General features: G+C 46.6%; 1 protein-coding gene across 1 annotated transcript in view; it reads right to left on the bottom strand.

Annotated features, from left to right (window-relative positions):
* LOC142195390 (pinopsin-like) overlaps nt 1-13796 on the bottom strand; it is a 180392-nt gene that overhangs the window by 90982 nt on the left and 75614 nt on the right. Inside the window, exon 2 of the mRNA XM_075265145.1 lies at nt 3907-4380. Within this exon, the coding sequence (XP_075121246.1) occupies nt 3907-4273 (367 nt within the window). The 5' untranslated portion in view covers nt 4274-4380. The remainder of the gene's footprint in view (nt 1-3906; nt 4381-13796) is intronic.

Raw genomic sequence — 13796 nt, 5'->3', positions numbered from 1 at the left:
TCTGTGAGCAGTCTCTGTTACTGACAAATTAACCCCCGTATATGATAATGACAACAGGAGCTATATTGAAACGGAGGATATTCAATACAGTACAGTCTCATGTTCTCACAAGCCGTATTCCACTCAACTACACCTCACACAATGCCCTACTGATCTCAAGTATGCTCCAATTGCCTATGTTAACATTGTTGCCACTTAGGGTATAGTTACATTAGCTATAAATGTAACTATACCCTAAGTGGCAACAATGTTAACATAGGCAATTGGAGCATACTTGAGATCAGTAGGGCATTGTGTGAGGTGTAGTTGAGTGGAATACGGCTTGTGAGAACATGAGACTGTACTGTATTGAATATCCTCCGTTTCAATATAGCTCCTGTTGTCATTATCATATACGGGGGTTAATTTGTCAGTAACAGAGACTGCTCACAGAGCTTTCACCTCCAGGACCTCCCTCTGGCCTTACTCACAGCCTATGTGGAACCACTAGGGATTTGTATCTAGATTTCCTCGCACCTGATTTCATCTAGAGTTCCAGGGATATATAGGTGTACTGGGGCATACCAGATTAGCTCCTGGCACACTATCAGGGAATGAAACTGTTAATGGCTGTACCAGACAGGGATTGACTTAATAATTATTGGTTACCCTTTATCAATGAGGTCATAGTACAGTTTTTTTAAGAAAATATTTAAAAAACATTAAATAAATTGAGGCCATTTTTAAGAAAGATTATTAAAAGTTATATTTTATTTACTCCTACAGTGATTTGGTGGATGTCAGGTGTTTAACTATTGTGGCTAGAGAACAGCTAGAGAAGCTAGAGAACAGCCGTTCCTAACAGCATGCTCCCATAGAAATGAATGGAAGCGGCCGGCACGCGGGGGGTTAAGTGGCCGGCCGCCGGCAAAGTCTACGTGCCAGGTGCTTCCATTCATTTCTATGGGAGCGTGCTGTTCGGATCGGCTGATCCGACAGTGTTCGCTCATCTCTAATTGTGGCCACTCATGTGCTTGAACTTTCTAATGGAATAGAGAAAGATAGAGTAACTTTATTCAAAGCCTATATAAAGACCGATTCACATGAATGTTACACAGACCTATCAGTATGGCGACATATAAGGTAGAGTAGTTTTCATGAATGTTTCATGCATACTGTACTTTGAGTATTGTTTTTATATTGAAGGCAGTTTTGGTTTACAATTAAAGATGGGCGAACAGTGAAATGTTTGAAGGTCGAAATTTGATTCAAGTAGCCGCTCAATACTCTACTGTTTGATCGAACATCGAACCCCATTATAGTCTATGGGGAATAAATACTCGTTAATGGGGAAACCACTATTCGACTCAGGAGGGTCACCAAGTCCAATATGACACCCCAGGAAATGATGCCAACACCCGGGAATGCAACTGGGACAGCAGGGGAAGCATGTCTGGGGGCATCTAACATGCCCAAGTCACTGTATTATGTCGAGATCCCTGTCAGCTTGCGATATGCGAGAGCTGACTTTTTCCCATAGGAATGCATTGACCAACGTTGATTGGCCGAATGCCATACAGAGTACAGCATTCGGCCAATCAACGCGGGTTCTGCCGGAGGCTCATCTGTGAGGAGGCGGAGTCTAATATCGGACCAGAATGGAGACTGCTGTGGACCGATCTTAGACTCCGCCTCCTGCGGCAGAACCAGCGTTGATTGGCCGAATGCTTTACTCTGTATGGCATTCGGCCAATCAACGCTGGTCAATGCATTCCTATGCCGAGATGTAGCAGTGCTGGCTGTGCACTCAGCTCGGCTATACCGGAGATGCAGGCGAGCTGAGCGCACAGCCAGCACTGATAAAGCCCCAAAGAGCTGGGTGAGTAACATTCCCACCTAAATAAAGGTAATCCCTAGCTAACCCTGCCTGTACATCTATCCCTGTCTCACAGTCACATAGTTCACAGTCTCATATGAACCGGATATTAAATTCACTATTCGTATAAATTGGAGGTCACCTGATTTAGCCAGCCAATTACTTTTTCAGATTTTTTTTTTCAATGCCTCCGTTGTCGTAGTTCCTGTCCCACCTATCCTGCGCAGTTATTGGTGCAAAAAAAGCACCAGGGAAGGTGGGAGGGGAATCGAATTTTTAGTGCGTTTGCTACCTGGTGTTCGACTGGAATCGAACATCTCGAACAGCCTGATATCCGATCGAACATGTACTCAATCAAACGCTGTTCGCTCATCTCTATTTACAATATCTTTTTTTTTTTATAAATCATTCTAACAAAGGGTCTATTATAAATGTGTCAACAAACAATCTGTATATCAGGCTTTTCATCATTGGATTTTCATTAATCTGAGTACTAGGATGAGAAAATCTTGGCATTGCTCAACAGGCCAAAGGGATAGGTTGAGCTTCTACATCTAGTAATAGTTCCATAGAAGATTATAATATTATACAGGACTCAAAATATCTAAACTTTCCAAATAAAAACATGTCTATTCCTAATATATGAAAATAAATCCATTCCTCTCCAAAACTATTTCTCTCCAATAACATTATGTTAAAGAAGGAACTTGGTGGCTCATAATAATTTGTTCTCCATATGTTTGGTTTTCCATATGTTTATTTTCATACTCCAAAATCATTCTGTGGTAGAGACCTTCTAACAATGGGGACATATCTCTTTTAATGGCACATGTTCAGTCTCCCCAAAAAAATCACTGCTTGAGTTTCTACTCACAACCAGGCACCTATTTTATTGCCCACAACAGGAAAAACTCCAATCAAGAGGAGTGCCAGTGCTGTTACATGGTAACAAGGTGCCTAATGAAGCCCACCATGTCTGCCATTACAGTATGCCTATTAGGCCATGCCAGAGGTACAGCCTGTCAGTTTTAGCTGACAGCAATGAACCTATGCTCAATTTATTTGACAAGCTAAGAATGGAAGGTAAGACTGATTTATGTCATCACATATGTGAAAAACAAAAAAAAACACGTTGTAAGTGCTACTTAAAATATACCAAAATAATGGCCGGTTTCATTATTTTAATTTATTAAGGTTGCAGCTGTTCTACTTAAATAAGCTGCTTTTCTGATCAAAGACCCGTATTTGCAAAGATAGGTGAATTATAACAGATGGCAACCAGACTCATCTCCAAACACTTAAATAATTAACATTGAACTTTAGGGCACAGCGGTGCCATATGGGTGGTGCCATACGGGTGGCAGCTCTGGTATTCGACTTAATTAAGAGCACTGGCATAGTGAAAGCACTGGCCTTCTACATTACTATCTATGCGGTTATGTAGGTTATCGTGCGGCCGGTAATGAGGAATAAAAGGTAATCAATTAGTCGGTAATCAATTAATCAGCACTGTGGCTGTGTTGTGGCCAGAACCCTGGGTTATACTACCCTAAACAAGCAAACAGTGTCACTGATTGAATGGAAAATTAGAAACCATATATAAAATCTTCCATTACTGCTGGCAACATGTTATATAAAAGATTGTACAGGTTACACTATCACTTTGTGTTGTGCACACCAGGGAAATCTTCTTATGTATGTGTTGAACTTAAACTCCCAACCTAGGCAACTGTACATTGTGCATACATCAGTAATAAGGTTTCACATAAAGGATATACAGTATGTACTGCAATGTCTGTATATTTTTCAGTAAAAAAGGTATGTTGTTGGATAAGACCCAATACCAAAAAGTCCCTTTTTTCTATACATCAGAATACATCAAGGATGTCCTATGATTATGGTCAGTGTGCATACCAGTATTCCCATTGTGTACAACTAACATAAACCAGCAAGTTGAGAATAGATTCTGACCAAATGTTATCAAACAATAAACCAGCATGATAATGATCCTTATCAAATATTGTCTAACTATAGATGCATAATGTACTTACCAAAGCAAGAATTAACAAAGCCATACCATTGGCAGCCATATTCTCCACCAATCCACTGACCTTGAATACTGGATGTAAAACTCAGTGTTGTGCCAGATACACAGACTAGCATATCACTGATACTTATATTTAATAACATCATATTGACTGGCGTCCTTAGGGTCTTGAACTTGCAGAATAGAACTAACACTATGAAATTGTTAAGGAAGCCAAAAACAAGGATAAATCCAAGAAAAATAGCTACCACTGTGTGTCCTGTTCTGGACATCACAGGAGCCCGCGGCTGTGAATCATCATTGTCCAAGTATGATAAAGAAGTTTCATAACTGATATTCGTTGTCCAGCTTGAGTTCATCTCAGACATCATAGCAGATAGGAGTTAGTAGTGATCCAAGCCCCCATAAACCAAGATGGTACTCAAATTTCTTCTGGTCACCTTCTTATTGGTTTAATTTTTGCTGGATAAGGCATGACCTAAAATAGGAAGAAATACAAGTGTAACAATGAGTGATATTATCTTGAGATCAATGAATTCATTTTATGGTACAGTACATCTTTATCAATGTTAAGTACAATTAAGTAAAACAAGGTATTCTTCTGCATGCATGGAAGAGAACACATTTTTGGATGGCATAAAATATTATAAGTAGAGATGAGCGAACACTAAAATGTTCGAGGTTCGAAATTCGATTCGAACAGCCGCTCAATGTTCGTGTGTTCGAACGGGTTTCGAACCCCATTATAGTCTATGGGGAACAGATACTCGTTAAGGGGGAAACCCAAATCCGTGTCTGGAGGGTCACCAAGTCCACTATGACACCCCAGGAAATGATGCCAACACCTCTGGAATGACACTGGGACAGCAGGGGAAGCATGCCTGGGGGCATCTAACACACCAAAGACCCTCTATTACCCCAACATCACTGCCTAACAACTACACACTTTCCACATTCAAAAAAACCTCTATCAAAGTGGGAAAATACCTGGAAACCTTCTTTACTCCCCAAATGGATGGACACAAACCCCAATTTAAGCTCAACAAACAGTAACAACCACCCCTTTAAATCACGTTCCCCATGACAACCACAAATGGAATAGGCAATGGGAATTCCAAAAGCCCTCACCCTTAACTGTCATTTTGAGTGTGTGTGTGTGTGTGTGTGTGTGTGTGTGTGTGTGTGTGTGTGTGTGTGTGTGTGTGTGTGTGATGTGGTAAGACCTTCCAAAATTCACTTTTCTAGCCCTTAACATGAGCCCTTCCAAACAAAGTTACATGACCTTAAGCTGAGCTACCAGCAGAGATTGAGGCCCTTGGCATGAGTAGAGCCTTGCACCAGCAGTGTTTTTGGCACTTAGGGTGAGTTGAGCCTTGTACCAGCGTGTGTCCCTTAACATCAGGCGGGCCCTAAGTTCTGCGCTTTGCACAAAAGTTCCACATTAACTAGGCTGAATGGTACAAAGATTAGTAGGCCCGAGAACCAGGAACAGGTCTTGCAATGGCTGTCGGATAACGCTTAAAGCACATTGTCCACCAGCCAGTCAGCCTCTACCTCCTCTTACCCAACAGTCTTGTCCTCCTTCCACCCAAAATTCCCAATCTTCTCAGAACAATAACCCCAACTGTCCCTGCTCCCCAGAGCTGTTCTCCCTTCCTTTGACTGTACCGCAACCTGCCCCTCCATTTCGCGATTCCACGGACCTAACAGACGAGTATCTGTGTCCAGATGCTCAAACACTAGAGTCTCCTCCATTCCATCTCCGGTCGATTTGGTGGCGGATGACCAGCAACCCACCCTCATCGACGACGATGAGACGCAGTTGCTGTCAGGGCAGCCAGTTGACATGCGCATTGTGCAGGAGGAGGAGGCGAGACAGGAGTTGGAAGAGGAGGTGGTGGACGACGAGGACACCGACCCCACCTGGACAAGGCAGATGTCAAGCTGGGAAAGTAGTGTGGATGTTGAGGCAGGTGCAGCACCAAAAAGGGTAGCTAGAGGCAGAGACATGTCCAGAGGCAGAGGTCAGCTGCTTTGCCGAAGCCAGGCCAGACCCGGAATGTCCGAAGATGTTCCCTTTTGTACCCAGCCCAGAAAAACTCCCCCATCGAGGGCACGTTTCTTGAAGGTGTAGAGTTTTTTCAAGGAATGCGCCGAGGACAGATATAGTGTCGTCTACACAATTTGCCTCTCGAAATCGAGTAGGGGCCCTGAGAGGAGCAACCTGTCCACCACTTCAATGCACCGTCATTTGGAATCCAAGCAATGGAATCAGTGGCAGGCAGCAACGGCAGGACAAACGTCGCCCGCCGTTCATGCCACTGCCTCTGCTCACAGTGCTGGCGATGCACTCCAGAGGACGAGCCAGGACATCACTTCATCTGCCTCCGCCACTTTGTTGACTTCTCCCTCATCCTCCCCTGTTTCTGTCTTATCTCCTTCTCCTGCACCATCAAAGGCACCATCAGGCGCTTCTTTACAACAACCCACCATCTCTCAGACATTGGAGCGCCGGCAGAAATACACTGCTAACCACCCACCCACGCAAGCCTAGAACGCCAACATCGCTAAACTGCTGGCCCAGGAGAGGTTGGCGTTCCGGCTTGTTGAAACTCCCGCCTTCCCGGACCTGATGGCAACTGTGGCACCTCACTATGCCGTCCCTAGCCGTCTCAACTTCTCCCGGTGTGGCGTCCCCGCCTTGCACCAGCACGTGTCACTCAACATCAGGTGGGCCCTTAGTTCCGCGCTTTGCTGCAAGGTCCACTTGACCACCGACACTTGGACAAGCGCCTGTGGTCAGGGATGCTGCAGTGCTTATCTTTAATGACAGGCAGGGTGAATGTGGTGGAGTCTGTTCCCCGGGTGCAAACTGGGGTGGCCTATCTCCTCTCCCAGGCCAAAATTCATGGCAGGAGTAGACTGAAACCCTACGATGCTGCAACCTCCACCACAGCTACTAGCGGCAAACGCTAAAACACTGGTGTGGGGAGACGTCAGCAGGCGGTGCTGAAGCTCATCAGCTTGGGGGACAGACAGCACAGTGCCTCCGAGGTCAGGGATGCCATCCTGGCTGAGATGGCATTTTTTTTTCCCTGCTACACCTGGGGCCTGGCATTTTTACGCCTGTGATAATGGCTGGAACCTGGTAGCGGCTCTGGAGCTTGCCAGCCTCCAACACGTTCCATGTTTGGCCCACGTCTAACCTAGTGGTGCAAAGTTTTTTAAAAACATACCCAAATGTACCGAAGCTACTGTTGAAAATGCGGCGCTTGTGCGCCCACTTTTGCAAGTGCACAGGAGTCGCTGCTAGCCTAAAAACACTCTAGCAAGGCCTACATCTGTCCAAACACAGGCTGTTGTCCGTCATTCACACACGCTGAAACCCTACAATACCATATCTTGAGCAGGGTGTGTGAGCTGCACAGACCTTTGATGGAGTTCCATCTACAAAACCCAAGGGTTCCTCAAAGTCAGCAACCAAAGTTTCTGCACCATGAGTTTCCAGGGGTGGCAGAGTTATGGCTAGGGGAAGAGGCATGGATAGGGATGATGTCTAGGGGCAAAAGCAGTGTGGATGTGGAGGCAAGCTAAGCAGGAAAAACTGGGGGTACAAGCTAAGGCATGGACTGGGGTGATGTCTAGGGGCAAAAGCAGTGTGGATGTGGAGGCAAGCTAAGCAGGAAAAACTGGGGGTACAAGCTAAGGCATGGACTGGGGTGATGTCTAGGGGCAAAAGCAGTGTGGATGTGGAGGCAAGCTAAGCAGGAAAAACTGGGGGTACAAGCTAAGGCATGGACTGGGGTGATGTCTAGGGGCAAAAGCAGTGTGGATGTGGAGGCAAGCAAAGCAGGGAAAATGGTGGCTAGAGGCAAAGGGATGTCCATAGGCAGCAAGGGCAAAGATGCAAAACTCTCCCGTTTCAAGAATTTTCCTGACTTGTTTCCCCACAAAACATTCCTGGGAGGAGGGCTGAAACACCACCCTCCTCCTCCTCCGCTGTTAGATTTACCCCAGCTACGAGCTGAAAACGCTGCAACACTGGTGTGGGGAGACGTCAGCAGGCTGGGCTGAAGCTCATCAGCTTGGGAGACGGACAGCACACTGCCTCTGAGGTCAGGGATGCCATCCTGGATGAGATGGCAATTTGTTTATCCCCGCTGCCCCTGGGGCCAGGTTTTTTAGCTTGTTGGAGGGCTCTGGAGCTTGCCAGCCTCCAACACGTTCCATGCCTGGCCCACATGTTCAATGTAGTGGTGCAATGATTTTTAAAAACATACCCCAAATTAGCTGAGCTAAGGGTGAAAGTGCGGCACTTGGACACCCACTTTCCCAAGTCTACAGTACCTGGAGCTAGCCGCAATACACTCCAGCAAGGCCTACATCTGCCTGAAGCACCTACTGTTGTGCGAGGTCACCACACGCTCTAACCCTAGATACCGTATGTTCAGCAGGGTGTGTGAGCAGCAGAGACCTTTGATGGAGTACCAGCTACAAAACCCAAGGGTTCCTCAGAGTCAGCTCCCTCACTTTCTGCACCATGAGTTTCCATGGGTGGCAGACTTATGGCTAGAGGCACAGGCATGGATAGGGGTGATGTGTAGGGGCAAAAGCAGTGTGGATGTGGAGGCAAGCTAAGCAGCAAAAACTGGGGGTACAAGCAGCCGGTGACATCATCACTGACAAGCACAGCTGTCTGTCAGCTGACAGGCTGACTTTCACCAAAATGAACAGACAATGGATAGACTCATCATATACATGTCAGTTACATGACAAATTTAGTGCAATTTGCAAGTCCAAGATGGTTTGGAGATCTGCGGAGAGGAATCTCACCACCTCTTGCGGGTGCCATCATTTGGAAGGCAAGCCCTGGGCTCAGTGGGTGAGAGCAAGCGCAGGATAATCGTCGTTTGGCCTGGCGGCCACTGCCTCTTCCACTGTTGACAGGGCTGGCGCTGCAGTCCAGACCAGGAGCCAGGACACCTCCACATCTGCCTCTGACACTTTGGGGAGTTCACCCTTATCCTCACCTTTTCCTGCCATTTCTCCTTTTGCCCGCGCCATCATGCGCCTCTTCCCAGCAACTCCCCATCTCCCAAGCCTTTCATTTCATGCTAAAGTACAGCGCAACCCACCCACATGCCCAAGGCTTCAACGGCCTCATCTCAAGAAATCTGGCCCAGGAGATGTTGGAATCCCGGCTGGGGGACACTCTGCCCTTTTTGGGCAGAGTGTCTACTGCGCCACCGCACTGTGCCGTCCACACCAGCACTTTCCCCCAAACATGAGGCGGTCCCTAAATTCAGCGCTTAGCCCTAAAGTTCCATGTGACCAGTTACGAATGGACAAGTGCATGCGGACAGGGACGCTACCTTTCAATTTGGGCACAGTGGTTGAATGTAGTTGAGGCGTGGACCGGGTCGCAAAATGTGGTGGCCTGACTTGTCTCCCCACACAACATTCCTGGGAGGAGGGCTGAAACACCACCCTCCTCCGCTGTTAAATTGACCCCAGCTACGAGCTGGAAACGCTGCAACACTGGTGTGGGGAGACGTCAGCGGGCCGTGCTGAAGCTCATCAGCTTGGGGGCCAGACAGCACACTGCCTACAAAGTGAGTCATGCCATCCTCGATGAGACGGCAATGTGGTTTTTGCCACTGCACCTGGGCCCAGGCATGTTGTCATGTGTGATAATGGCCATAACCTGGGATTGGCTCTGTAGCTTGGCAGCCTGCAACATATTCCATGCCTGGGCCACGTTTTTAACTCATTGCTGCTAATCTTTTGAAAAAGGTACCCCAATGTTCCTGAGCTACTGGTGAAAGTGTGGCGCTTGTGCGGATAGTTTTTAAAGTGTATAGTTGCCGCTGCTAGCCTCTATGCACTCCTACAACGCCTGTACCTGCTGGAACAACGGCTGTTGTGCGACGTCTCCACACTGCTGGCACTAAACATATCATGTGTTGAGCAGAGTGTGTGAGCAGCACAGACCTTTGATGTAGTTCCAACTCCAAAACCCTCGGGTTCGTCAAAGTCAACTCCCTCAGTTGCTCAACCATGAGTGGCCATGGGTGGCAGACTTATGTGAAATCCCATCCCATCCATTGCACTGGACACGAAACATTAGCATGCGCTCAGCACAACTTCGGATATGGCAGATGCGTTAAGCAGGGTGCAGGGTACAACACAGACCAGGCCCGAGCACCAGGAACAGGTGTTAGAAATACTGCAGCATCTGCCATTTCCTTCCAATTTTGGGGTTTTGGACCCGCCACCGACTTGTCTGGACCTAAGTGGGGATCATGAGACACAGTTGCCATCAAGGCAAGCTGTGGTCATGTGCGGTTTGCAGTAAGGGGGCAGTGCGCAATTGGAAGAGGAGTTGGTGGATGACGAGGCCACCGACCCCACATGGACAGGGGTGATGTCTAGGGGCTAAAGCAGTGTAGATGTAGAGGGAAGCTAAATCAACAAAAAACCTGGGTAGAAGCAAAGGCATAAACTGGGGTGATGTTTAGGGGTGAAAGCAGAGTAGATGTGGAGGGAAGCTAAGCAGCAAAAACAGTGGGTAGAAGCAAAGGCATGCAAAACTCTACCCTGTTGGAAGACTTATTCCTAGGTCTGGAACACGTTAATGGCCCCCCTGGACAAATTACTGCCACTCAGGGGCCTAGTGTCACCAGGAGGGACAAGTATAGGCGCATGTTGTGGGAATACCTGGCCGACACCAGCTCTGTCCTCTCCGATCCCTCTGTGCTCTACAGCCTAAACTTATTTTCTCATCTTTTTTTCTGAACTGCACATCTCTTGCCTGCTTCCTTTGGGATCTTAGAAATGGTGGTCCACTTCCACAGATGGTAACTTCAATAGACAGTGTAACGGGAGTAGCTGAGGGATCGCTGTCTTAACCACTTTTTGGCACAAAATTAACTTCCAAAGCCAAATATGGTGCAAGTATATGATGCAAGGACACCTACACACCTATCTCTGACACATTGGGGAGTTCACCCTCATGCGCCCTTTTGGCCTGCACCATCATGCGCCTCTTCCCAGCCACTCCACATTTCCCAAGCTTTTCATTGCAGGCAGAAGTACAATACAACCCACCCCTATGCCCAAGCCTGTAACAGCCTCATCGATAAACTGCTGGCCCTGGAGATGTTGGTGTTTGTTTATGCTTCTGGAGACCCAGGCCTTCCGTCAGCAGATGGCAGCTGGGGCACCTCCCTATGCTGGGCCTAGCCGTTACTACTTCTCTTGGTGTGCTGTCTCTGCCTTGCGCCTGCATGTGTCCCATAACATCAGTCGGGCCCAGAGCTCTGCGCTTTGCTGCAAGGTCCACTTGACCACCGACACATGGACAAGCGCCTGTGGTCAGGGATGCTGCAGTGCTTATCTTTAATGACAGGCAGGGTGAATGTGGTGGAGTCTGTTCCCCGGGTGCAAACTGGGGTGGCCTATCTCCTCTCCCAGGCCAAAATTCATGGCAGGAGTAGACTGAAACCCTACGAAGCTGCAACCTCCACCCCAGCTACTAGCGGAAAACACTGTAACACTGGCATGGGGAGATGTCAGTAGGCCGTGCTGAAACTGATCAGCTTGGGGGACAGACAGCACAGTGCCTCCGAGGTCAGGGATGCCATCCTGGCTGAGATGGCATTTTTTTTTCCCTGCTACACCTGGGGCCTGGCATTTTTGCGCCTGTGATAATGGCTGGAACCTGGTAGCAGATCTGGAGCTTGCCAGACTCAAACACGGTCCACGCATGGCCCACGTTTTCCAACTTGTTGGTGCCATGTTCTTTGAAACCTACACCATTGTGCCTGATATACAGGTCAAAGTGGGGCCATTTTCGTAAGTGAGAACTAGCCTCTGCTAGGCAGAAAACATTCAGAGCACACTCCTCTCATCTTCGCACCGTTGGCTGGCGGAGGAAGACGAGGGGGTTGGAGTGGCATCTGATGTCCCTATCCCACACGAGGCTAGAGGGTGCACTTCAGTGCATCCCATTGCTTCACCACAAATGGTGTGAAGGGGAGTGGAAAATGGAGGAAATGGAGAGTGACCCTTACAGTTGGGGCCAGCAAAGGCATGCCAAGTAACACACTGGCACACATGGCTGACTTCATCTTGGGTTGCTTTTCAACACATATTTCACATCATGAAGAACAAATAATACTGGATTTTTTCAAGCCTCGAACCCCGGTCTAGGTCTAATGTCTGTTCCTTTCTTATATTAGGGGAGAGGGAAAAAAAATTACTTCAGTGATACGTTTAGCGTACATAGACTGACTATTAATGTGTATCCCACTTAGTGTTGTTAGGGTTACACACCGTCACAACCTGGCTAAAGCTTCTATAGCTGTTAATAAAGTCAACATAACTTTACGGTATCCAAAAAGACAGCTGGTACCGACAGAGAGCAAGACAAATGTCACCCAAAGCTGTGAGCTCTGAACACCCACAGTGACTTTGGCGTCATCATCATTATAAGGGAGCGGGTGGTAATAAATAACTTGGCAGTGCCTAAAACCCAAAAAGCTTATACAACTATATTTACATTAAGATACACAAATGAAACTTTTCAGTAGCATGTCATGAGACAAGCTGATAAGCTCTTCCTTTGTGCAGTGCTATTTGAAAGTTAAACGCTGCCTTTATTTTAATTCTGGAGAAGGTGCAGACATTAGATTTAGAACATGTTGTCTTCATTGTCCAAATCCTCTATATAGGTAACGCGTTTTTCGGGCCGAGCTGTCTGGGAACGAGCTGGTGCAGCACTGACAACCTGGGTGAATATGGCAAGAGCCTGAGATGTAGGGTGAATGAATCCCCAAATTATTTGTGGAATTCCCAGTGAGACAATGGCACTGTATACCAGTATTAAAAATTGTGGGTGCACATAACCCCAATATATTCTTTGAATTCCCAGTCAGACAATGGCACTGTATACCAGTAGTAAAAATTGTGGGTGCACATAACCCCCATATATTCTTTGAATTCCCAGTCAGACAATGGCACTGTATACCAGTATTAAAAATTGTGGGTGCACATAACCCCCATATATTCTTTGAATTCCCAGTGAGACAATGGAACTGTATAGCAGTAGCAAAAATTGTGGGTGCACGTAACCCCCATATATTCTTTGAATTCCCAGTGAGACAAAGGAACTGTATAGCAGTATTAAAAATTGTGGGTGCACATAACCCCCATATATTTTTTGAATTCCCAGTCAGACAATGGCACTATATACCAGTAGTAAAAATTGTGGGTGCACATAACCCCAATATATTCTTTGAATTCCCAGTCAGACAATGGCACTGTATACCAGTATTAAAAATTGTGGGTGCACATAACCCCCATATATTCTTTGAATTCCCAGTGAGACAATGGAACTGTATAGCAGTAGCAAAAATTGTGGGTGCACGTCACCCCAATATATTCTTTGAATTCCCAGTCAGACAATGGCACTGTATACCAGTAGTAAAAATTGTGGGTGCACATAACCCCCATATATTCTTTGAATTCCCAGTCAGACAATGGCACTGTATACCAGTATTAAAAATTGTGGGTGCACATAACCCCCATATATTCTTTGAATTCCCAGTCAGACAATGGCACTGTATAGCAGTATTAAAAATTGTGGGTGCACATAACCCCCATATATTCTTTGAATTCCCAGTCAGACAATGGCACTATATACCAGTAGTAAAAATTGTGGGTGCACATAACCCCAATATATTCTTTGAATTCCCAGTCAGACAATGGCACTGTATACCAGTATTAAAAATTGTGGGTGCACATAACCCCCATATATTCTTTGAATTCCCAGTCAGACAATGGCACTGTATACCAGTATTAAAAATTGTGGGTGCACATAACCCCCATATATTC

The sequence above is a fragment of the Leptodactylus fuscus genome, chromosome 2 (assembly GCF_031893055.1).
Source record: "Leptodactylus fuscus isolate aLepFus1 chromosome 2, aLepFus1.hap2, whole genome shotgun sequence".
Taxonomy (NCBI): Eukaryota; Metazoa; Chordata; class Amphibia; order Anura; family Leptodactylidae; genus Leptodactylus; species Leptodactylus fuscus.
The sequence above is the reverse complement of the archived record's forward strand: the minus strand, read 5'-3'. Positions and strand labels throughout refer to the sequence as shown.